The 25,770-nt window shown below is 45.8% G+C and overlaps 1 protein-coding gene and 1 long non-coding RNA gene across 2 annotated transcripts in view; one reads left to right on the forward strand and one right to left on the reverse strand.

Moving 5' to 3' along the window:
• The window catches only part of FSTL4 (follistatin like 4), a 437,526-nt gene extending 420,802 nt beyond the window's left edge, over nucleotides 1–16,724 (forward strand). The window contains exons 14-16 of the mRNA XM_027097696.1: nucleotides 4,693–4,800; nucleotides 13,718–13,827; nucleotides 15,979–16,724. Coding sequence (XP_026953497.1) covers nucleotides 4,693–4,800; nucleotides 13,718–13,827; nucleotides 15,979–16,687 — 927 coding nt within the window. The 3' untranslated portion in view covers nucleotides 16,688–16,724. The remainder of the gene's footprint in view (nucleotides 1–4,692; nucleotides 4,801–13,717; nucleotides 13,828–15,978) is intronic.
• LOC113615375 (uncharacterized) lies at nucleotides 4,783–15,980 on the reverse strand. Its single transcript, XR_003430986.1, has 3 exons — nucleotides 15,557–15,980; nucleotides 9,780–9,831; nucleotides 4,783–5,205 (listed from the first exon to the last, which is right to left on the reverse strand). It is a non-coding gene; the product is annotated as an uncharacterized LOC113615375 (long non-coding RNA).
• Nucleotides 16,725–25,770: the final 9,046 nt, after the last annotated feature.

Raw genomic sequence — 25,770 nt, forward strand, 5'->3', positions numbered from 1 at the left:
AATGTAAAGTCAGACCAGTGAGGAGGGTTGTATCTTTTTTTCCCAGGAATGCTCAGCTGCCCGGGTGCAGGATCATTGTTGGGAGAAAGTTGTATAAAAACCAGGGTTGTGGTTGTGGTTTCTCCTGAAAAACATGATAGGAGACTTTCCAGCTATCTTTTTGTTATTGATTTCCCTGGCCAGAGAAAATACTCTGAATAATTTCAATCCTTATTGAAGCTGGCTTTATAACTCAGCTTATCAACTTTCATAAATGTTCTATGTGCACTTTAAAAGAATGTGTATTCTAATGTTTTAGGTAGATTTTACATATATGTCAATTATGTCAAGTTGGTTTATTGTATTGTTCAGATAGTCTAAGTGATTTTTTTGTCTACTTAGTCTACCACCTGCTGAGAGGTATGTTGAAGTCTCCCACTGTGATTGTAGATGTATCAAGTTCCATCCATTTTTGCTTTAAAATTATAGTATCTTCCGGGGGCGGAAGACTTCTTTCTTCTTACAAAATATCCCTCTTTATCTCTGGCAAAGCTTCTTGCCTGAAAGTCCATTCTGTCTAATATTAATATAGCTAAATCAGATTTATCTTGATTAGTGTTACCATGGTATAATTTTTCCATTCTTTCACTTTCAATCTTTGTATCTCATATATTTAAAAAGTGATCTCTTATAAAGCCACATGTATTTGGATTTTGGCTTTTATCTAGTTTAATAATCTTGATCTTTTACTTGGATTATTTGATCCATGTATTTTTGGTGTAATTATATGGTTATGTCTATCATCTTACTGTTTTTTCATTTGACCTACCTCTTTATGTTGCTTTTTTCTTCTTTTAGCTTTCTTTTGGATTAGTCAAACATTTTTGTTCTATTTCTCCCTCTGTTAGCTTGTTGTCCATGCATTCTTTTATCATTGTTGTTATTATTACCACCATAGAGATTACAACATGCATCCTTGCCTCAATACAGTCTCATACAAATTATTGCTTCACTTGCCCAATAATGATAGAACCTTAGAACACTTTGACTCCTTTAACCTTCCTCCTGCCTTTGGCACTATTGTGGGAATGAATTTTAATTCTACATGTAATTTAACCCCACAAGACATGACTATTATTATTATTTTGTACAGCTGATAGTCATTTACATTCACCCACATATTTACCTTTTCCATTGCTCTTTATTCTTTCCTGAAATACATAGTTCTGTCTGGGATCATTTTCATTGTGACTGAACAAGTTTCTTTAATAGTTCTTTTAGTGCAGGTCTGCTGGCAACAGATTCTCGTAGTTTTCGTTTGTTTGAAAATTTGCCCTTTATTTGTAAAGGATATTTGCACTGGATATAGAGTGCTACATTGGCAGTTAAATTCTTTCTGCATTTTAAGATGCCGTTTCATTATCTTCCATTGTTTTTGTTAATAGGTCAACTGTCAGTCTTACTGTCTCTCTTTTGAAGATAATGTCTCTCTTTTTTCTCTCTGGCTACTTTCTAGATTTTCTCTTTGGTCTTTAGCAGTTTTACATGCCCAGGTATGGTGTTCTTTGTATTTATTCTGATTTGGGGTTTTCAGAGGTTCTTAAATGTGTAGATTAATATCTTTAATCAGACTGGAAAATTCTCAACCATTATTTCTTCAAATATTCTGCTGCCTCATTCTCTCTCACCTCTTCCTTGGGAACTCTCAGAGAAAAAAAGTTAGACCTTTCCATTGTGTCCCACACATCTCTTTCACGCTTATTTTCCATGCTTTTTATCTCTTGTGGTTCGGTTTGGGCATATGCTATCAACTTGTCTTTCAGTTCAATAATCCTGTATTCCACTGTGTCTAAGGTATATATAACAAAACCTATTTATTGAGATCTTAATTTCAGGTGTTGCATTTTTTCACTTTTAGAATTTCTGCTTAATTCCTTTTATATACACAATTTTTAAATTATTTTTTTATGGATCACCTGTGAGTCTGTTTCTATTGTCTTTTTTATGTTGCTTTCAGTTATATAAGCTGTATCTTGGAATGCCTAGTAATTCCGTATTACACTGTAGAGACTTTAAATGGCTGTCATCCACTGAAGAGGGTTTACCCTTTTCTCTGCTAGGAAGAGAGAGAGTATAGAATGAATCACTTTAATCAAGTACTAAGTTGAATCAAGGCTGAGTTGCAGCTTTCATAAGGCTTAGTCAGTCTCCGATTCACTCCTAGTAGGTAGCCCTTCAGGTCTTTAAACTGAGAGCCTTCTGTGTTCTTCAGGACCTTTTCCCTTCCATGTCTCCTTAGCATATTGAGACTGTGGAAAGCTCTGTTCTGAATGTAAGAGATTTTTGGTTCAGGTTTTCAGTCTCCTACTCCGTACCACCTCACTCAGAATGAGAATATGAAAAATGATTAGAGAAAGTTAAGCAGAAAGGAGAGATAATGCCTGCAGTCTAAACTTTGGGGAAGTTTGTGAAGAGGGCAGACAAATGGGATACCTGGAGGAGAAATGTGTAATCAAGAGGGTTTTTAAAAGAGTGAGAGAGAAAATATAAGAAACTAGAGATAGTGTCAGGATGGTATCATTACTGGTGAGAAAAGAAGCTCTGGGTAGAGGAAGACAGTGCCAGATCATAAAGCCTTTGGTAAATGAAGGGAAGCAGCCAGGATGAGAGGCTCAAGGAAGAGTAGCTGGAGGCATGAACAAAGGACCTGGGGTATGTGAAGTGTAGGAACATAGAAACAGCCTCTACTTGAGGCTTCAGGGCAGAGGAAGTTTTAATTAGAGCAAGAAAGTATAAGGAGACTTCAAAGATGCTGATGACTGGAGAAGAAATATATTTCAGCAGGGATAGGCAAAATCAAGAGTTCAGATTTGTTTAAAGTTGTGGTCATCGACAGAGGAATGAATTCTAAAGTCAGTCATCAGAGTATAATGGGTTATTTGAAGCCATGTATTGAATGAGCTCACCCAGGGAAAGGATATAGACAGAGACAAGGTCAAAGATGAAGACGGGGGACGTGCCACCATTTAGAAGTCAGGATGAGGAAGAGAAGCCAGGGAGATGGGAAGCTGAGTGAAGAAAATGTTTCCAGAAGGGAATGGTTAACCATGTGGAATCTTGGTGAGATGTCAAGTTATAGGAGGATCACACAGTGATCTCTGAATTTGACATGAAGCTCTAGAGCAGTTCAGTGGAGTGGTGAAGACAAACAGTTAAGAGGAAGTGGTTTCAGGGACTCCATAGACATTTCTTTAGAGAAGTTTTAACCAGTGGGAGCAAAGATGGTTTTCCCCCAAGATCAGAAAGGCTAGAATATGGTGGACTGAAATTTCAGAAATTTGTTGACAAGGTTTAAGTTATGGTGGCTGCAGTGGGGAAGAGGTAAAGATCACTGAAACCAAGAAGGAACTGAGAAAGCAGGGCTTTGAATGAAGGCACCAAAGTTGGGGACTCAGGGAGTGACAGAGAAAACAGAGCATCTTTAGTGAACAAAGGGAGTGACTAGAACTTTGGCCAATGCCAAAAAGAGCAGGGGTCATAGTGGCATAACAAAACAGAGTTTTGGAACTTCTTATCAAAACAGAGTTTTAGAACTTCTAAAACTACATTCTGAGAAGTAGAAAAGTCACCATTTGACAGGGCCACTGGGGAAGCTCTGTCCTCAGAAAAGAGCAGAGTTTCAGTTACAGCAGTAGAAAAAGACTCTGCCTGATGCTACAGTCTGAGTCCCAGAGGCTCCAGGTGAATGATGTACCAGGTAGAGTCTGCACGAAGTTAAGAGACAGACAGGTGATAATGGATGAGTTCAAAGTCAGTCTCAGATGACCCAGGAAGAAGAGCTAGAGAAGGATGCTGAGGGTTCAAGAGGCCCCAAAGGCTTACAGGAGAAGTGATGGGAGGGTCCTGAAGCTGATTCTGAGTGGAAAACTGAAAAAAAGAAGACAAAACTCTGTGTTTAGGCTTTTGCCAAGATGGTCTGGGTACCCTTTAAGTAAGACATGCAAGAATTTTTTTTTTTTTTTTTGCGGTACGTGGGCCTCTCACTGCTGCGGCCTCTCCCGCTGCGGAGCACAGGCTCCGGACCCACAGGCCCAGCAGCCATGGCTCACAGGCCCAGCCACTCTGTGGCACGTGGGATCCTTCCAGACCAGGGCACGAACCCGCGTCCCCTGCATCGGCAGGTGGACTCTCAACCACTGTGCCACCAGGGAAGCCCAAGAATTTTTTTTTAAATAAATTTTTTATTTACTTTTTGGCTGTGTTGGGTCTTCGTTGCTGCACGCAGGCTTTCTCTAGTTGCGGCGAGCAGAGCCTACTCTTCCTTGCAGGCTTCTCATTGCAGTGGCTTCTCTTGTTGCGGAGCATGGGCTCTAGGCGCGTGGGCTCAGTAGTTGTGGCACATGGGCTTAGCTGCTATACAGCATGTGGGATCTTCCCGGACCAGGGCTCGAACCCATGTCCCCTGCACTGGCAGGCAGATTCTTAACCACTGTGCCACCAGGGAAGTCCCTGCAAGAAATTTTTAAAAGGAAGAACATTACTGACAACCAATTTTATGCCTCTGAAGACAAACCAGAAGGGATGTTTCTACCCTGGGTTCCCAAATTGGCTCATTGTCAAGGCTGCTAGGCTGGCTTTCCACTCACCCAAGAGTGGCCTAGAAATGAATCAGCTTCTACAACAATGACCAACTTGTCGCTATTTTTTTTCAAGTCCATAGGTGTCGACCCTCTGCCGGCTAAGTTGTCCTATGACAAATCACATGACCAAGTGTGGGTCCTGAGCTGGGGGAACGTGCATAAGTCCCAACCAAGCCTCCAGGTATGTTGAGTACATGGAAGACAACACCCACCTGCAGGAAAGGGCTCTCTCCCTAGCTAATAAATGTCTCCTGCTTCCCTAGGTGGCTAATCACATTTATCCAAAGTATGTCCATGAAGGCTAAGGAGAGAGTAGGAAACATCCTCAGGATAATGCCCCTTATAGGCAATGAATGGTATCTTCCGCCAGGCCTGCTATTAAAGACAGTAACACTGATGATGGATAAGATTCTAATGTCCTGACAACCAGAATGTATCTCTTGGGCCCCACCCAGCCCAGCCCCAAAACACTTGCCTCTTCTGAGCTAGGGGCTCCTGGGGCCAAGCAGAAATGAACCTCTGGACTTCAAGCAGTGAGAAGGGAGCCAGGGCTTTCTTTACCTTGGGCTGCATGGGCTGGAGAACACTGTCAAAGCAGGTACCAGATGATAAGGAAGGAGAAGGAAAAGCAGCAGCAGCAATTATGTTCACAAATGGAAGCACATTACTGAGTGCTCACAGTGTTCCAGGCACAGGAAGTTTCAATAACTGGCCCCTGGTCCAACCTAGGCCTGCATTCAGCCCTGCAGCTCATACATTCAGCCACTGCATCGTACTGCCTCTTGGGAAGAGCTTGGGACCAGGACATCTGTGGGATCCCTTCCTCCACCAGTCGGGGAAGGTCATCACCAACCCTATGTTGAGTGTGTCCGGCTCAGCCTTTCTCATCAGGGGTACGTGAGAGGATTAAGCCCTACAAAAGGTGATTTGAATGCCTGGTCCCTCGATTCTCCCAATGATGGTGCATAGAACCATTCTAGATGCACAGAAGAGAATTCACCGCATACAGTGGATTCCTCGGGAGATTAGGGTTTTTTTCTCTCTCAGAACCCCAGCTGAGAAGGGCTGCGGATGGAGCCAAGTTCACACTGTTCCCAAGACTGGTAAGAGGCCAGGGGTACCCAGTCTACAGAAGCTTCCTCCTGGGGACTGGCCACCTGCCTTACCTACCTCTGTGCTGCTGGGCCAGGGGAAGGACATTACTTCACCTCCTACAAAACAAGACTATTGTCCCTCAGTGAACACCATCAACACATCCTGGGCCCCAGTGAGCTGATGACAAATAATAACAATTCATTAGAGGACCTGGGAGCCAGAATAAAGGTCACTTAGAACAGAGTATAAGCCCAGAAAACTGGTTCCTCTGGCAGCTCTAAGAAAGCATGTAAAGAAATTCAAGGGGAGGGGCCACCAAAAAATATTTTTCTAAAAGTAAAATTTAACAAAAAATGATTTCCTAATTTAAAACTGCAGTAGATAGATGAGTTGAAAATGCATGGTTTCTACTGAGACTCAAAACAGTAGCCTGAAAGATAAAGAAAAATCCTCAAATCACAGAATACAAGATTGAGATATGAAGTCTCAAAAGATGTTTCAAAGTCAAAAGAAGTTTAGAAAGAGAAAAGGTAATAGTTGGAATGGAGTCAAACATTAAATAAATTTGGAAGAAAATTTCCAAGTTGAAAAAGTAAATTATGTAGATTAAAAGGGATCTGTAAGTTCTAGGCTAACTTGATGAGAAATAACACATCTCTGCTCTTGGTAAAACTCTGGACTTCCAAGAATAAAGGAAAAATATTACAAGCTTCAAGGCAGAAAGAAAAGTCACCTGTAAAAGAACAATTAGGTTGGCACTGGACTTCTCACCTGCAACAGCTGCTGGAAGACCGTGGCATCATATCTACATGCTATTAAGATAAAAGGGCTGATATCCAAGGTATCATTTACCTGTCAGGACAAAAGAAAGACCTAAGGATATTCAAGAATTCAGAGAGCAGATCATGAAAGATACCAGAACAGTAGGTGAACCAGATCAGAGACATCGAGATGGTGAAAGATAAAGAGGAAACAGGCCTAAGTAAGGAACCTAGAGAGGAAGGTCCAAAAATAAAATAAGATGGATGAGGAGAGACTACCTGGAAATGTATTAATAAGTGCTAAATAAGGGCATTTGAATTAGGAGAAATGGACTGAAAGAGAAATTCTGATACCAGGCTCTAAGTAAAGATGATAAGTTATTTCTGTAAAAGTAAGGGTAGGGAGTGGAGGAGAGTAAAAATACTCAAAAATGTCATCTTACAGGGATAAGAGCGGATATAGAGAATGTTCTTTGAAATTAATAGTTGAGATAGTTAACTGTCTAATTATTCCAAATGTGACAAACTGGTTTCTCCTATTAAAAGCAGAGATGATGAGATTGGGTTTGGAAGGGAGAGAGAGAAAACTAGCTGTAACTTGTTTACAGGAAACCCATACAGTGATAATAAAAGGTTGAATTGAAAGGGGTGAAAATAGTAGTGATGGTAGGTGGACAAAAAGATGTATGAGTGGAATATCAGACAAGGTCAAATTTAAGGTTAAAAGCACTAAACAGCAAAAGGAAAAGCGTTATGTGAAGACAAACGGCCAACAGGTAGCAAACAACATAACTAAATACATAATACAAGAGTGATTCAAAATACAAGAACTTGACTTACAATGCACTTAAATTGTACATTCCAAAGAGACAAAATAATGATATGGGAAAAATGAATAATATGAATAAGGAACTTGGTTTAATAACTATATAGAAAACCTTTCCTCTGCCAAATAGAAATTTTTCACATGTCCACATATGTGTCAGTAAACACAAATAAAAATTTAGCAAATTTTGTAAAAGTCAGTGTTATAGGCTACATTATCTGATAATTAGAAACAATTAAAATGTGACCTACCTAATAAGGAAACACTCCTAGATCACTACTGCATCAAAGAGGAAATTAAAAGGAGAAATTACAAACTGTCTCAAAAGCAATGAAAAAGAGACTACTTCTCATCAAAACCTACAGGATACAGAGAAAGCTGTACACAAGGAATATCTGTGTCTTAAAAGCCTGCAGAGAGTATTTGTATTAAGAAAAAGAACAAAGTAACTGGCAGGAAGGAATTATTTAAAAGACTAAAATTAGTAGAAATAAAAAAAGGACAAACAAAAACCAATAAATCCTTCACAAACCTGATAAAAAAGAATATAAACAAAATGAGAAATGAGAAAAGACATATTACTGCAGATAAAGGAGGATGAAAATAATTGTAAAATAATACTACACTGCAACTCTGGGGCAGCAGATTTTAAGACCTAGAAGAAATGGATGATTGTTTGCAAAATGCAGGAAAAATAACAAACTGACCTAGTCAGAAAGAGAAAGTCAAGTACCATATGATATCACTTATATATGAAATCTAAAATATGACACAAATGAATCTATCTACCAAGCAGAAACAGACTCACAGACATAGAGAACAGACTTGTGGTTGCCAAGGGGGAAGGGTGTGGGGGAGGGATGGACTGGGAGTTTGGGGTGAGCAGATGCAAACTATTACATATAGAATGGATGGACAGCAAGGTCCCACTGTATAGCACAGGGAAGTATATTCAATGTCCTGGGATGAACCATAATGGAAAAGATATAATAGTTTTGTAATATTTATATAAATTTAAAAATATATATGTATAACTGAGTCACTTTGCTGTACAGCAGAAATTAACACAACATTGTAAAACAACTATACTTCAATAAAAAAAAAATTAAGGAGGAAAAAAAACTGACCTAAGAAAAGGAAAACTTGAAATAGAACAATTACCAGAGAAGAGGTTTTTTAAAGATCAAAGATCTCCCATAGAAAAATGTACAGCCAAGTTTTATCAAACCTTTCAAATGTAGATCATTTTAATATCATTTGAACTATCCCAGACCATATGGAAAAAAATGTGCAACTCCTTAGTATTAAAAAATAAAACTATCACCAGTTAGAATGGGCATCATCAGAAAATCTACAAACAACAGATGCTGGCGAGGGTGTGGAGAAAAGGGAACCGTCTTGCTCTGTTGGTGGGGATGTAAATTGATACAGCCACTATGGAGAACAGTATGGAGATTCCTTAAAAAACTAAAAATAGAATTACCATATGACCCAGCAATCCCACTACTGGGCATATACCCAGAGAAAACCATAATTCAAAAAGACACATGCATCCCAATGTTCATTGCAGCACTATTTACAGTAGCCAGGTCATGGAAACAACCTAAATGCCCATCAACAGACAAGTGGATAAAGAAGATGTGGTACATATATACAACGGAATATTACTCAGCCATAAAAAGGAACGAAATTGGGTCATTTGTAGAGACGTGGTTGGATCTAGAGACTGTCATACAGAGTGAAGTAAGTCAGAAAGAGAAAAACAAATATCGTATATTAACGCATATATGTGGAACCTAGAAAAATGGTACAGATGAACCGGTTTGCAGGGCAGAAACAGAGACACAGATGTAGAGAACAAACGTATGGACACCAAGGGGGGAAAGCTGCTGGGGGGTGTGGGGGTGTGGGATGAATTGGGAGATTGGGATTGACAATGTATACACTAATATGTATAAAATAGATAACTAATAAGAACCTGCTGTATAAAAACATGAATAAAATAAAATTCAAAAAAAATTAAAAAATAAAACTATCAACTAATCTCACTTATGAATACAGAAGCAAAGTTCTAAACATGGTATTAAAAATAGAGACCAACAATGCATCTAACTGCTCGAGCAGGGAACAAATTCCTGGGATGTAGTAATGGTTCACTCTCAGGAAATCAGTCAACATTACTCATAACACAAAACAGAAAAAAAGCTATAATATTTTCAGTAAATGCTGGAAAGGCATTTAACTAAATACAGCAGACATTCTTAATTTTTTTAAAAAAACTAAAAATAGGAATAGAAGACATAAACATAATGAAGACTATTTCCAAGAAACCAAGAGGAAATTTTGCCTAAATGACAAAACACTAAAAGCATTTTAATTAATAGCAGGAATTAGACCATTATGCCCACCATCACCATAATTGGAAAGTCTTAGAAATGCACTATGACAAAAAAAATGAAATAAATTGAATAAACCTACCTTCATCTCTGTGGACTAGGGTTCAGGAAACCACTGCTTGCAGAAACTGCTCCTGGAAATGTCAGTGGGCAGAGCCTTTATGGTGAGCAATTTGGAAATGTGAACCAAAAGCCTCAGAACATTGCTTTCAATCCAGCAACTTGACCTCTCAGAACTTATCCAAAGGTGACAATCAGGGATGGGCACAAAGATTTATCTACAACATTGTGTGTTACTGCAATGTTTATATTTGCAAAACATTGAAAATACCATCTTAATGTTTCTAAATATCCAACACTAAGGAATTGGTTAAACAAGCTTTGCTATGACTAAATGAAGGTGGTTCTATAAATGAGGCTTATTCCACCAAGGCCCTGCCCCAGGAGCCAGTGTTAGAACCTTTGGCACCGTCTCGAGTCCTGCCCATCATGCTCTCGCCCACCCACTCCCAGCTTTCAGCTGCCTCTCTCCCCATCCCACTTGATATCTTGCACCCTGCCCTTCCCCAGCTGTCACCTCTCATCTGGTTTTGTCCACTCCTCGGAAGCAGATGCTCAGACTTCCCTACCCCACACTCACTACTAACTTACATCTCCTGATACCCAGCCAACTATGTGCATCTCCTGAACCAAGCCCCTAGAGCCAGGAAATTTGAGAGGCTCAACAATTATCTTTTGGTCACAAATGTGCCCAGCCATGCGCTGGGACACAGGCCAAGAAGGAATTCATGACTCATTGGAGAAATGAGGCTGACTAGCCCATATCAGTTCGGTGGCCCATGACACCGGGTTTTGATGAAGTAACCTCTGAATATAGGGTGTCAGGGTGGTGATGCATGAATGACACTGACTGCTGACAGCCTATAATTTTCCATCTCTATTATAAGCTAAAATGACAGACCTTATATCAAGCAATGATTGCATGGCTTCTTGGAATTCTCTGGCATTTTCACCTGGACTCTCTAAGATCCAGTTTCCTAATATTGATATTTTCTTAATGCCTAGTTCTAAGCTTTTCCCATGGACTTGCCATGGAAGTGTCATTTGGATTTTTGTTTTTAAATCACAGGAAAATAACCTAACTTTAGAGCTGCCCCAAGACTGAAAATCACAGCTCTCATCATTCTAATCCTGCATTCTGCCTGCTGACCCCTCAAGGGAAGCATGATCCAAAAAACTAAAGCCTCAAACCTGCCCGAGAAGCAGTGCAGGTGCTGTTTGTCTTGTCATTAAAGTAAGAGGCAGAAGGCAGTCCCACTCTTAAAAGGCAAAAGCATCCAGAGCTCGAGGCCATGTGAGTCACAAAGCCCCATCACAAACTGTCCTCAGCCTCAGGCTGCAAAAATCTGAATCCTTCCTTCTGTATAAATGGCCACAACATGAACATCAGGAAGTGTCTCCCCTCCCTGGTCAGGGTCTGGCATCTGCCTCCTGTCCTGCTGAGAGGGTCTGGGCTTGTCCTTGGGGTCCTCCAGCCAAAACTGCCCAGAAGCTGGCCAAGCCCCTCATCTGGCTGCAGGTCTGCCACCCTTCTGGACAATCACCTGGAACTTGGAGGCTGAAGAGCACATGCAGAAAGCAAGAGGACACAGGATGGCTGGCTCAGTGTCTCCAGCCTGCCTGTGCCCAAGGCCTCAGTAGCTGATGGATAAAAGCCCAGCCTGACCACGGGGGTGCTTTCTGGCAGGGCCTCCAAACCATGCTCTCGTCCTGTCTAACCCCAAACATCACTTGGCTCTGTTCTGTGCTGCCACCGTGCCCTTCCCTGATACAGACACAGCAGGGACACACACCAAGGAATGGCTCAAGTCGCTTCCTGCCAAGCACGCAGGGGAGAAAGTGGTACCTCCAGGGGAACAGAGGCAGCATGCTCTGTCAAACTACCAATTTGTACAAAACACAGGGACTAATTCTTCACTTCTCACAGCAAGTCGCCTTTGTGAAACTGGAACCCTCCCCAGCATCCTAATCACAGGCATTTAAATGAAATGGCCAAGACACTATCAAACTCTTAGAGGAAAACATAGGCAGAACACTCTATGACATAAATGACAGCAATATCCTTTATGACCCACCTCCTAGAGAAATGGAAAGAAAAACAAAAATAAACAAATGGGACCTAATGAAACTGAAAATCTTTTGCACAACAAAGGAAACCATAAACAAGATGAAAAGACAACCCTCAGAATGGGAGAAAATATTTGCAAATGAAGCAACTGACAAAGGATTAATCTCCAAAATTTACAAGCAGCTCATGCAGCTCAATGACAAAAAAAACAAACAACCCAATCCAAAAATGGGCAGAAGACCTAAACAGACATTTCTCCAAAGAAGATATACAGACTGCCAACAAACACATGAAAGAATGCTCAACATCACTAATCATTAGAGAAATGCCAATCAAAACCACAATGAGGTATCACCTCACACCAGTCAGAATGGCCATCATTAAAAAATCTACAAACAATAAATGCTGGAGAGGGTGTGGAGAAAAGGGAACCCTCTTGCACTGTTGGTGGGAATGTAAATTGATACAGCCACTGTGGAGAACAGTATGGAGGTTCCTTAACAAACTAAAAATAGAACTACCATATGACCCAGCAATCCCACTACTGGGCATATACCCTGAGAAAACCATAATTCAAAAAGAGTCACGTACCACAGTGTTCATTGCAGCTCTATTTACAATAGCCAGGACATGGAAGCAACCTAAGTGTCGATCGACAGATGAATGGATAAAGAAGATGTGGCACATATATACAATGGAATATTACTCAGCCATAAAAAGAAACGAAATTGAGTTATTTGCAGTGAGGTGGATGGACCTAGAGTCTGTCGTACAGAGTGAAGTAAGTCAGAAAGAGAAAAACAAATACCGTATGCTAACACATATATATGGAATCTAAAAATAAAAAAAAAATGGTTCTGAAGAACCTAGGGTCAGGACAGGAATAGAGACGCAGACGTAGAGAATGGACTTGAGGACACGGGGAGGGGGAAGGGTAAGCTGGGACAAAGTGAGAGAGTGGCATGGACATATATGCACTACCAAACGTAAAATAGATAGCTAGTGGGAAGCAGTCACGTAGCACAGGGAGATCAGCTTGGTGCTTTGTGACCACCTAGAGGGGTGGGATAGGGAGGGTAGGAGGGAGACGCAAGACGGAGGGGATATGGGGATATACGTATGCATATAGCTGATTCACTTTGTTGTACGGCAGAAAGTAACACAACATTGTAAAGCAATTATACTCCAATAAGGATGTTTAAAGAAATAAGTAAATAAATAAATATAAATAAAAAATAAAATAAATGACACGGCCAGCACCTCTGACCGGATGCCTGCTTTCTCTAATAAATTATGGAGTCAGTTCTCAGAGAGCGCCTCTGTGAGGCGCATATGACAGAGACTCTCAGCAAACCAGCCCAGGTGCCTGGCATCAAGGGAAAATACAGAGCCAGTCAACAATTCCAGCGTTTAGCATTTTCATTATTTAAAACCTCGCCGCCTTTCCCAGGGTGGCCTAGGTGTTGAGAAGGTGGGACTCCCTGTCGTGGAGGAGGCTGTCTCTGAGCAGAGAGGCTTAGGTTCCGAGGACCCTCCCTCAGAAGCCCCAACACAGCCCCTCCAGATCCTCACTCTGCTGTCACATCATGGTGGCTGACAACATGCACCACAGTCAGTCAGGGGCAGGCCTGACCGAGCAGGAGGGAGCGATTCAGGCATTCACTCCTGTCTCCCCACTTCCCCTCCCTGGAAGGATGGGTCCCTGCCTACGCCATTCCCAAGCAGCTCCCGCTCTGCTCCTGGCCCGCCCCCCACCCAAGACGGTGACTTGCCCATCATCTCTCTCTCAAGCAGCCTGTCTGCCGGGGTCTCCACCCGAGCGTGCATGTGTCTGCAGGTTTCCAAGCCCCGCTGGGATGGGCCCTCACAAGGACTTCCGCTCTGTGTTGCAGGTGATCACAGAGGCCAGCACCGGTCAGGGTCAGCACCTCATCCGCACGCCCTTTGCAGGAGTGGACGATTTCTTCATTCCTCCAACAAACCTCATCATCAACCACGTCAGGTGAGACTGGCCCGCAATGCCCTAACCTACTCCGTGCCCCAGCTCAGCCCTGCACAGGGCAGCTTCGCCCGGGGTGGCCCTGCTCCTTTCTCTTTCTCCCCCACTCCTCCTGGGCTGGCTTTGGAACCCATCAGGAATGGACAGAGAAATGGCCCCATCCCCAGTCCTTAATTGTTAAAGTTAAGGAAGGCACCCAGCTCCTAATGCCCTCAGGGGCCCAGTGAGGTCAGGAAGTCTCACACTTGGGTGAGGACAGCAGAGGAAAGAGGGAAACAGCTGTGGTTAATTGAGTACCCTCTCCTTGCTAGATGCAAGAAACTAGTAGAGGCGGTCTCAAATCTGTTTTATAGATGAGGAAATTTAGGCCCAGAGAAGTTAAGACACTGGCCAAAGTCACACAGCCAGGAACTGGCAGAGTCAGACTAAATGCAAAGCTGGGTCTCCTTTCAGTGCCCCATTTGGCCTCATTCTCTGCTAACCACAACCTGTGGTTCCTCTAGGAGTCCCCAGAGCAGCCATGCAGGGGCCTGCAAGGAAACAAGGCTTCCTCGGTGTCTGGTTTGCCACCATCCAAAAGAACAGCTTAATAATGGCCTCGACTGCAAGCCATGGCCTCGACTGCAAGCCTCATCCCAGCCTGGCCACTCCCCTTCCCTATTCATTTCAGAGAACCCCTGACATTTTCTGTCACGGCACCACTGCCAGAAGACTGAGCGTGCCCTTTTATAAAGTCATCAAGACCCAAATGTCTTGTGGCAGTGTTTATGCCTTCCTTTACTCTGACATCAAGCACCTTTTTCCAGGGAGAAATGACTCATTTTTGCGAGCTGAAACTGGACTTGTAAAAATAGGGCTCTCCCATTCATCTTTGGCCAAGGGAGAAAGTAACCACTTTATGACCTCCCTACCTCACTGCAGAGAATACCTGGGACAGAGCCTCTAAAATGGTTGTAAATGGTAAAAGCCCTCAAAGAAGCTGAATTCAGCCAGGAGTCATGCAAACTCAGGCTCTGCAGAGCCCGTGTGACTTTTACATTACAGTTTCTTATAAGCATGGGGTTTTCTTTCCTGCTCTTTCCATGCTCTAGCTCTTTAAGGATGCTTTAAAGATGCTGTAAAGTGGGCATTTTCCCTACTCTGAGGCACAGCTTGTTATTCAAGAGAAAATCGTGGAAGAGATTTTTCTCTGCTCCTGTAGGTATATACGGCACCCAAAGGCCTCTGCAAGTGAGGGGTTTAGGCAGAGGCTCTCACAATCAGAGGGAAGTCCTGCCTGGAATCAGGCCCTTCTGCAGCTCATAACCAGCCTCCAAAGAGGAATTTCACAAAGTCCAGATATGGCAGCTTCCACCTACTGACCTCTTCCACTAAAGCTCCCTCTTGGATTTAATCCTCCCAGCAGCCCTTGGAAGGAACTACCCTCTTTATATTAGCAGGGGCTTGAAGAGGCAAGCAGCTTGCCCCAGGCTCTGCAGCTAGCAGGGCACCCCAGCAGGGCCAGGCCATCTGGCTGTAAAGGTGAAAGCTGTCCTTAGCCCCAGCCCAAAGGGGCTTCCTGCGACCAGCATCATCAACGTGGCCAGGGAAGAGGCTGCCCTCAACCCTTACCCACGTTTGTCTCCAAGGGTAAGGGAGCATGGACAGGACATCTGTCCTTGTTCTCTTGCATCTGCATCCCCAAGTTCTGACCCAGCCGGTAGTCCAAAAAGCACCTCAGATATAGACTCACCTCTCTTGTCCTCCTAGCAGGCAGAGTCAGGGCAGACACCTCTTGTCCTTTCCCTCCAGCCACAGGCCCGCCACTTCCCAGCTGCCACAAGGCCTCTGGGGAGCTGAATCAAAGGCACCCCCGAGGCAGAAGCTGCTGAGGCACAATTATGCTCTTCCTTTACCATTTCTAAAGATGCGTGCATATTACAAGAGCATAAATCCAGGAACATTTTGTAACTCAGCTGCATTTGGTTTGAGATCATAGATGAATCGCTTATGAAGCCATCTCCTGCAGAATGGTAGATCTTATTAATAGGCTGTTAGTCACCAAAGGGTTATGATAAAGGAAAAGAGAAAGGATGCCATCGTTTGAGACAAATGACCTATCCCCTACCCAAAAAGTCCTCCTGACCTCTGACCTCAGTTTGCGTCTCCTCCCAGGTTCGGCTTCATCTTCAACAAGTCTGACCCTGCAGTCCACAAAGTCGACCTGGAAACACTGATGCTCCTCAAGACCATCGGGCTGCAGAGCCACGGCTGCCTGCCGCAGGCCATGGCCCACACCCACCTGGGCGGCTACTTCTTCATCCAGTGCCGACAGCACAGCTCCTCTCCAGCCGCCGCGCAGCTGCTGCTTGACAGTGTCACGGACGCCGTGGTCGGCCCCAACGGCCACGTTACCGGCACCCCACACACTTCCCCCGATGGGCGCTTCCTAGTCAGCGCCGCCTCCAGCAGCCCCCAGCTTCACGTGCAGGAGATCACGCTGCGGGGGGAGATCCAGACCCTCTATGACCTGAAAGTGAGCCAGGGCGTCTCAGACGTGGCCTTCCAGCCCTCCTTCACCCAGGGCGACCAGTACTACGTCTATGCCACGCTAGAGACAGAGCCGGACCTGCTCTTCCTGGAGCTGTCCACGGGGAAGACGGGCATGCTGAAGGGCTTGAAGGAGCCGCCCGCGCCCGCGGGGCCAGCCCGAGCCTGGGCCGGGCCCCGCAGGATTGTGAGGGACAGCGGGCTGTTCGGGCAGTACCTCCTCACGCCGGCACGAGAGTCACTGTTTCTCATCAACGCGAGACAAAACGCGCCGCGGTGTGAGGTGGCGGGAGTAAAGGGAGGGACCACAGTGGTGTGGGTGGGCGAGGTATGAAGCAGCCACGAGCGCCGCCTGGTACTGACACCGCAGCCCCAAGCAGGCACCCTGTACATTTTTACAGACAAAAGCAAAAACCTGTATTCGCTTTGTGGTTCAACACTGGTCTCCTTGCAAGTTTCCTAGTATAAGGTATGCGCTGCTAACAAGATGGGGGTTTTTCGTTAGGACGTATGATTTCTGCCTTGAGCTACGATGAGAATATGCTGCCGTGTAAAGGAATCATTTCTGCGCCCAGCTACGCGCCACGTTACCTGGGCCGCCATGGAACCAGGAGCTCCTGCTTTCCAGGCGGATGCTTCTGGTGGTTGCCTTCGCCTAGTCATTCTCCAGGGTCCGGCCAGACTTCACCCTGATGTGGCCTGAAGACACAGGCTCCCCGGAGCAGGGCTCTCCCTCCTGGCGTGAGAGCCACATCGCCCTCGCTCTGGACCTCATTTTCTCCTTCGCAGTTGCTTCTTGCTTTTCTTTCCATTTGACTTCTTGTAAGCCTGAGGGAGAGCCAACAAGACTTATTGCATCTTGGGGGATGGGGAAATCACTCACTTTATTTTGGAATTTTTGATTAAAAAATAATTTTTTATAATCTCAAATGCTAGTAAGCAGAAAGATGCTCTCCGAGGTCCAGCTGTATTCCTCCCTGCCTTAGGCCATGGCTCTGAGAGTCACCACCCCACATCCAGAAAGAAGACAATGGCCACCAAGCGATCGTGCTCCTCTGCACCAGGGACACCCCCAAGTGCAGATCAGGCCACCACATTGGTAAAGGCTCCGTTCTGGGTTGGGACCCCAAGAGACCAAGACAAAACCTGCGTGCCTGCTTTTCACTACTGAAGGGGGACATTTATTAGCCAGCCCAGTACCCCAGATTCAGGGCAGACCAGGCTTGCCTGGAAAGGTGTGTGCGGCCTGCAGAACAGTGGCCTCCAGGCTCAACGCAGAAACCCGAAGGATACAAGTGGGGTTCAGGCGGGTTCCTTAGTCTATCCCTTTTAAAACCCCATTTCTCTTCTCCCTGTGGCCCTCGCACTCAGCTCTGGCCACCCCAGTCCCTGCATCATCATAGCACAGACAGCACATTTCAGTAAGTGTTTCTTACACTTAGGTCCCTCTCTCCCCAGTAATACACAAGGATACGGGCTGGCACTGCTGCATTATTCCCAAATGTCTCAGGCTGTGGTAGGCTCTCCACTGGGCATCAAAGAAGTACAACCCAACAGCCCCGTGAAGAGAGCCCATATCAGAGAATCTCAGCAAGGAAGAGGCCCCCTTGGGCTCTCAAAACACCCCTTTCCTTCTCGTGCACATCAGTGGCCAAATCGCACTTGAATGCCTTCTGGCTTGAAGGGTCATTTTTCAAGCCACCTGAAGTTGGAAGAGGTGGTCCCATCACAGACACATTAGGTTAGATGTCTTTACCTGCCAACCTGGCCATGAGTTTCTTGGGCTGCTGAGGAATGGCCCCTTTCAGAGAAAGGAAGACACAGACCTTGCCTCACTGGCAACAGAACTTCTCACTCCCACCTAACTGCCCAACCCACCTGCCCGCCACAGAGTTCCCGACATTGGCCAATCCTCTAGTGTGTTTCATGCATCTCAGTCCACCAAACTCTTGTCCCCAACAACTCCCAGGGTGTGCCTAGACAAATACATTCATAGATTTTTTTTTAAGATACAATATGTAGATATAGGTTGAAGAAACTGACCTCAAAAGCCTAATATTTAGTTTCACAATAACTGGGATGGATGGAAAACACATCTCACCTTTTTTTTTATTCCTGCCTCAATGTCTTGACACATTTTCTTCCAAAGTCCCACTTCTATCCCTGAAATTCTCCAACTTTCGTGAGCTTCTTCCTTTGGAAAAGATCTTCTGAATTGTGGCAGCCCCTGGAAGAAAAAGAAAGTCTCTGAGCCTATATGAAGAAGAGTCCACCAACTGCCAGGCCAGAACACTGGCCCCTCTGGACTGCAGGACTGCTGAGTAAAAGACCAATCCAGTCCCAACTGGCCTTTTCAACTGGGAGTGACTTCAGCGGCACCTGTTCCTTTTCCACAATTCCTTCCACTTCTAAGTGTGTCTGGAAAGCTTCTCTGCCTCTCGTCGTACCTGTGAAGTTGCAAAGCTGGAGATGGCCAGTTCAGGTCTTGCTGCCAGCATTTCAGACACAATTAAATAGGAGAGGGGAATCACAGCCCTGAAAACTGTGAAATTTGCAAATTCACAAAGGAAAGTCAATGTTTTTTCAGCAGTGCAACCGACTGAAGGGCTGGCTAGGACTCCACCTGCCCCTTTCTCCCACACATTAGCCCCAGCAGAGGCTCGTGGAACACAGTTTGAAAGCCACTGGGGTACGAAGTCATCACAACAGCCAGCGATCCTTCTGATGAACACAAATTATCGGCTATCTACTAATATTTCACATTAAAGGAGTATTCGTTTTACCAAAAGAATCACCCCCAAAGCCACTTACGTGATGAGCTATTTCAAAATTACTGGATTTTGAAATAAAATTCATTTCACAAAAATTCAAAGTAGATTTTTTTTCAGACTAACAGAAGTAATCGACACCTACGGTGACATTAAAGATTTGAACTGGAGGCCCTCATTCTCCTTCTGCCCAAGTGAGCAACACCCCACATGGAGGTTCTCGGTCCAAAAGCCCACGCAGCCACCCACGGATTGATGGTGGAAAGAGAGATTTGTCTGCTTCTAGACACCTGCATGGACTTTCTGTGCAAGTAAGCTTGGTTGTGAACCACACACAGAGTGAGGCAGATGCCATCATCGCAGCCCCAGTAACACTGAGCCTGCGAGCCCTGCCTGGGGCTGGCCCAGGCCCCTTTTTTAAGGCTCCAAGTCATTTGAGGGTCCTGCTACTTTCCCCAAGCCCCCAGAAGTAGCTGGAAGAGCCCTGTAAAGTCTAGGCTGGGGCCACACTCATACCAAGCTTCATATTCTGTGACCTAGAGATAGCATCACGGGAGACAGAAGCTCAGTCCCTGCAATCCCGCCCCCGCCCCCATCTCAGCCTCCCAGATCCAGGTGAGTGCCCTGGAGGACAGCACTCCAGCCCAAATAAAGCCAAGAACCGCCTGCTGCCCCAGGGAATTGTAACTGCTGAGTCTTCACTGAGGAAAGCAGCCTGGAGTTGGCTTTGTGTGGCCCCCACTTCTTTTCTGCTGACCAAATAACCTGTGAACTAAAGGAGATTTCAGAACTGAGATGTGAAACAGCTTCATGATGGATATATTTTTGTACAAGGGGCTTAAATAGTAATCCATTCATTTTTCACAACGTGTTTCATTCAGGTACCACGGACACTACACCATTTCATTACCAAATCCCACAGCTCACTCTCCCATCCTCCTCTTCAGAAGCCAGCCTCCAGGAGCAATGATACTGCTCCCAACGCCCTCCTACACATCCACCAATCTACCTCACATCCTCCTCCTTCCACCCGGCACCTCCAACTTGCACCTGGCACCTCTGAGCCAGGAGGCCAGACAGGTGATGTAGGATGACAACGATGCTGATATCGATGGCAAAGTTCTTGGCCATCCTCCCCCACCCAGGACCCCAGATCCCACTCCAAGTGCAATCAGAACCCACTGGGACATAGCCGCTTGCTACCCAAAATCACACCCCCCAAACCCTAGCTCACAGCCCTTTGGAGTTAGGTGACCAAGACAAGCGAGAACTCAGAACTGTCAGGGAAGTAGGCTATTATCAGACAGAAAGTGTCAGACGGGAATAGAGACCATAACATCTCAGCCAAGCCCTTAGAGGGCTGAGCTACACCTCCCTCCATCCTCACTTTGCTCTCTGCCTTTCCCGCTCCCTTCCTATGCCTGGGGCCTCCTGCTCATGAGCCACTCCTACAACTCAAGGGGCAACTCACCTGACCACCACACCAGCCCCCAGTGGCCTTTGCATGCTGCTTCCTTGCTTTGGGTACAAGTGAAAAGTCAGTCATAGGGCCAGATGTTACTATTTGCTCCCGGATTGGCACATAGGGAAAGCAGTTTTGTTCAAGAAAGTCACTAACTGCCTTGATTTCTCTCCAAAATCAAGAGATCATAGAACAGAGGGGCTTAAAAAAGTTCAAGGGGGAAATATACAGTGCTTATACTCAAGGTGTGACTGCAAGACCCCAAATACCTGGTGGACTACAACCACTTCCTGCTTTTGTCTACACCAGGTTACCTGCCAAGCCACTTGAGGATTTGAGCATCTTATCTGGGCCTTCAGGGTTTAGGCACCAGCCACGCAGCCGACACCTGGAGCCCAGCAAGCACGGTTTCACCCATCCTTTGGACCTGTGAGCAGCATTGGGAATTTAACCAAACGCAATGTGTGAAATTACGGAAGATAGGGGGAGAGCAGGAACTGACCTCCAAAATTCACAGCAAGTCTTCTTTAGCCAGCACAAGAGTGTTGAGCATGTGCGCGGTTTTTGGACAAACCGCAATTCACATACCCCTCTTTCCAAGCTCACCTTGACTAACATGGGACCATCCCTTTCTGCTGTGGCCCCAGGGAGCAGGCCATGCCCTGGAGGGCTGTAGAGGGCTCAGTCTGCATGCCACAAAGCAATAACTGTCGACTCGACCCTACCCCCAGCCCAGTGACACGCAGCTCTCCACATGTCACCAAGGCGGGATCAGACAATGCTGCCCAGTGGGGGCACTGTCTTCAAGATCATTTCTGAGGAATGGCAACCATCATCGGCTGGATATGGGGCCCAAGAGCTCTCAAATGAGAAAATTTCCTAAATCTAAACCTTCATGCACTGCCCAGCGTGACATCGACCATAGCTTTAAGAGTTGTTTGTCCCTTGCTACTTCAGCTGCTTCAGAGAGGTGAGGGACAGTGGTCTGCAAGTCCCCCATCCCAGACCCACAGCACAGCTTTCTGTGGTGCCCCCGACCCACACCCTGACTGCCTGGCTCCGGCGGCTGACCAGCCTCCTCTCCGTTCCTGGCCCTGCCCCTTCGCACCCGATCTCCCCCTCCCCCGCGGCTCGTGCTTCCTGAAGGCCGTGTGAGATGATCTAAAAGCAGACTAGGCATGGAGTCTTGCTGCTGTAGTCACACACGCTGCGTTTATGCTATAGTGTAGTGAATGACCCTCGAGATATGCAGTCACACACACACAATTTGTCCCGTTAGGATTCTCATCCTCCCCCACCTCAGAAAACTTCCAGATCTCTTACGTCGAGGCAGATTACATTATTTTGAGCAGTTGTGCAGACTCCAAAATATATTTTCTGTAATCACTGGTACTTCTCAAAAGGCCTCCTGTAATTACTATACATGTGAATTTTTTCCTTATTTATAAAATATATATAAATTATTTTTAATACATCAACTTTAGTAGAAATTTGTACCAACACAGCAACTGTATGTGGCATTGGAGATAAGTTTGTGTTTACTTTGATGTATTTCACAGTATTGGACACACCATGTGTTTGCAGTACCACTTGATATAAAGACAATTCACAGATTATCATAAAGTATTGTCATTGTAAATGCTCTTTTTCTGAGGACTTTACAATAAAACGTGAAAAAAGTTACCTTTTTTGGTGCCAGTCTGTATGCATTTGTTAAAGTGAGAACTGATTAAGACAGGACTACTCAGGGGCCTTCTCCTCCTTCTCCATAGCCATTATAGGCCCATGATGGTCAAAGCAAAATGGACCCTGCTCTGGCCCAGTCCAAAGAGAGCCTGGACAAAGGCAGGCATCTGACCCCAGAAGTCTCTCTTCCCCATGTTGAAGTTTCAGGTCCCAAAACACACAACTAACATGTGGCTCAAAACTTCTCGTTATCTGCCCTGCAGGCCCTTAAAATCCACCCCAGCCCCCAGACTCTTATCTATTTCTTGACTCCAGTCACTCTTGATTCTTACTGGGGCAGACTTTCCAGCTAGGATGCAGAATGTATAAAGTGCTTGGTAATCACCAAGCTACCATGTGGATGGAGCACCTGCTATGTGCCAGCATGGCGCTAGGGAGGGGGACCCAGGGCCGCACAGAGGAGACACAGTCCCTGCCCTTGGTGAGTTTCAAGTCCACTGTGCCATGACCGGTAGTACAGGTTCTACAAAGAAACACACACACTCTGTGTGTGTATGTGTGTGCGTGTGTGCATGTGTGTGTGTAGGGAAAGGGAGATATAGTTTAAGGAACTGGCTCATGCAGTTGTGGAGGCTGGAAAGTCCAAATCTGTAGGGCAGGTGGGCAGCTGGAGACCCAGAGAAGAGTTGCAGTTCAACTCCTAAGGCAGTTTGTTGGCTGAATTCCCTCTTCTTCAGGGGAGCTCAGTATTTTGATTTTAAGGCCTTCAACTGATTGGATGAGGCCCACCCACACTATGGTGGGTAATCTGCTTTACTCAAAGTCTACTGATTTGTTAGAGACGAGTCAAGATGGCGGAGGAGTAGGAGAACGTGGAGTTCATGTCTCCCCACAAATGCATCAAGAATACATCTATAAATGGAAAAATTCTCACAGAGCACCTGCTGAACACTAGCAGAGGACCTCAGACACCTGAAAGCACAAGAAAGATTCTCACATAACTGGGTAGGATGAAAGAAAGAAGGAAAAAGGAAGAGGAGAGGAAGCAGGATGGGACCTACACCCCTGGGGGGAGCTGAAGGTGAGGACAGGTTCTCACATCCGGGGAAGGCCCCCCACTGACAGGAGATCATGTGGGACAGAAGGGGAGCTTTGGGGCTCAGAGGAGAGTGCAGCAACTGGTCTGTGGCAGGCAGGACAGAGTGAGACCTACACAGAGGGTCCAAGCCACAGCCCTGCATATCCCAGACTGAGACATGTGCCCAGGGGCTGGGTGCTGGAATGTGGGGTTTAGAGAGCAGACCCAGGGAGAGAACTGCTGTTCTCTGCAAGGTGACAGCCTGAGGGGACAGGAGAAAGGAGCTCCTCAACCATGAATCCTCCTGGAAGAAGCCCGGATGGCCATAGAAGCAAAGTGCCATTGTTGAGGGGCACATAAAGGGCGGGGTCACCATTGAAGCCTCTCTGCCCATGCACCAGCCCCTGCCTCCATGAGCATTAGGAAGGGAACCCACCAGGCTGGCTCTCTCACACCTATGGCCACTAGCTCGCTCCCCCACACACCCCATCCCCTCCAGAGCCAGCTCTCTTGCACCCACGGCCTCTGGCTCTGCCATGTGACCCATCCCCACAGGGCTGGGCTCTTGTGCTCCAGGGCAGCCTTGGGAGCAGATGCCTGTGGGTGGCCCACACACAGAGGTGGACCTGAAACCACAGCTGAGCCCCAGGGACTGTGCAACTATGAAAGAAGAGCTGAAATCTCTCCTCACAGCTGCACAAATGGCAGAATTACACTCCCACAACTGGCTTTGTAAACTCAGCACCTGAAGAACATCTAAACAGTCAACAAATGCTCCTGCAGCTGAGACGGGTCTAGCTTTAGCAGCTGTGGACTTTGTGAGCACATACATGTGGGGGATGGGTCAGGCCAGAGTCTGAGCCACCCCCATAGTACCTACAGCAGGTCCAGGTCCATGATTACTGCAGTCTCCTGGGACCTGACATTAGTGGATCTATGCTAGCGGCCTGGTGAAAACAACTCCTGAGAGACACCAAGGCCAATTGCCGGCCTACCAGTGGTTAAGGTGGGGCTGAGAGCAGTGCCGACAACAGAGTAACTTGTGAATTCAAACAATGGGTAAAAGGTGACACAACAGAGCATGTTCATAGGTGAATAGTGCCAAAGGAGGAATACTCCGTGGCTTCTCTCTTATTGGAACTGCTCCAATACCACCTCCCTCACACTGCAGATCAGAAACACAGCTAAGGAACAGATCTGGGGGCCTCTACTCCAATACCTAGGGAGCAGACCCCACCCCTGACAGGGCAGAGACAACCACAGAGCAAAGGGGAGGCTCCACTCAATGCCCAGGGCAGGCTTTGGTCACCAAAACACCAGTCAAATACCCTATCAGGGGGATAACAGCTAGCATACACTGAAGGAAGAGGTGGCAGACAACCATACTGAAAACAAACATTGCACCCCCCCAAAAAAAATTCAAATCCATGCAGGCTACACAGGGACATTCCCACATAAAAATAACCCTCCAACACAGTCTGAGGGTCGGCATCTGGAGGAAGAACCCCCAGAGCATTTAGCCTTGAAGGCCAGTGGGTCTTGAGGGCAGGAGCCCCACAGGGCTTGTGGAAAGAGAGACTCCACTCTTGGAGGGTGCACACAAGGTACCACGAGCACCTGGACCCAGCACAAAGCAGTAACTCCATAGGAACCTGGGCTAGACCTACCTAGGGGTCTTGGAGGGTCTCCTGGGGAAGCAGGGCTTGGCTGTAGTTCACTGTGGGGGCAACAACACTGGTAGCAGAGGCCCCAGGGAATATCCAGCATGAGCTCTACAGGAGGTCCCCATTTCAGCAGGAAGACTCAACCCCACCCAACAGCCTGCAGGCTCCAGTGCTGAAATGCCTCAGGCCAAACAACCAGCAAGACAGGAACACAGCTGTACCCATCAGCAGACAGGCTGCCTAAAGTCCTACTAAGCTCACAGACACAACAAAACACACCAATTGATACAGCCCTGCCCACCAGAGGGACAAGATCCAAATCCACCCACCAGAGGGCAGGCACCAGTCCCCCCCACGAGGAAGCCTGCAAAAGACACTGGACCAAACTCACCCACTATGGGGCACACACCAAAAGCAAGAGGAACTACGATTCTGCAGCATGTGGAAAGGATACCACAAACACAGTAAGTTAGACAAAATGAGATGACAGAGAAATATGTTGCAGACAAAGGAGCAAGATAAAAACCTACAAGAACAACTAAATGAATAGGAGATAGAAAATCTACCTGAAAAAAAAATTAGAGTAATGAGAGTAAAGATGATCCAGAAAATCTACCTGAAAAAAAATTTAGAGTAATGAGAGTAAAGAGGATCCAAGATCTTGGAAAAAGGATGGAGGCACAGACCGAGAAGATACAAGAAATGCTTAACAAAGAGTTAGAAGATTTAAAGAACAAACAAACACAGATGAACAATACA

The sequence above is a fragment of the Aethalodelphis obliquidens genome, unplaced genomic scaffold, assembly GCF_003676395.1.
Source record: "Aethalodelphis obliquidens isolate GAN/ISIS:26980383/991018 unplaced genomic scaffold, ASM367639v1 scaffold4, whole genome shotgun sequence".
NCBI classification, from domain to species: domain Eukaryota; kingdom Metazoa; phylum Chordata; class Mammalia; order Artiodactyla; family Delphinidae; genus Aethalodelphis; species Aethalodelphis obliquidens.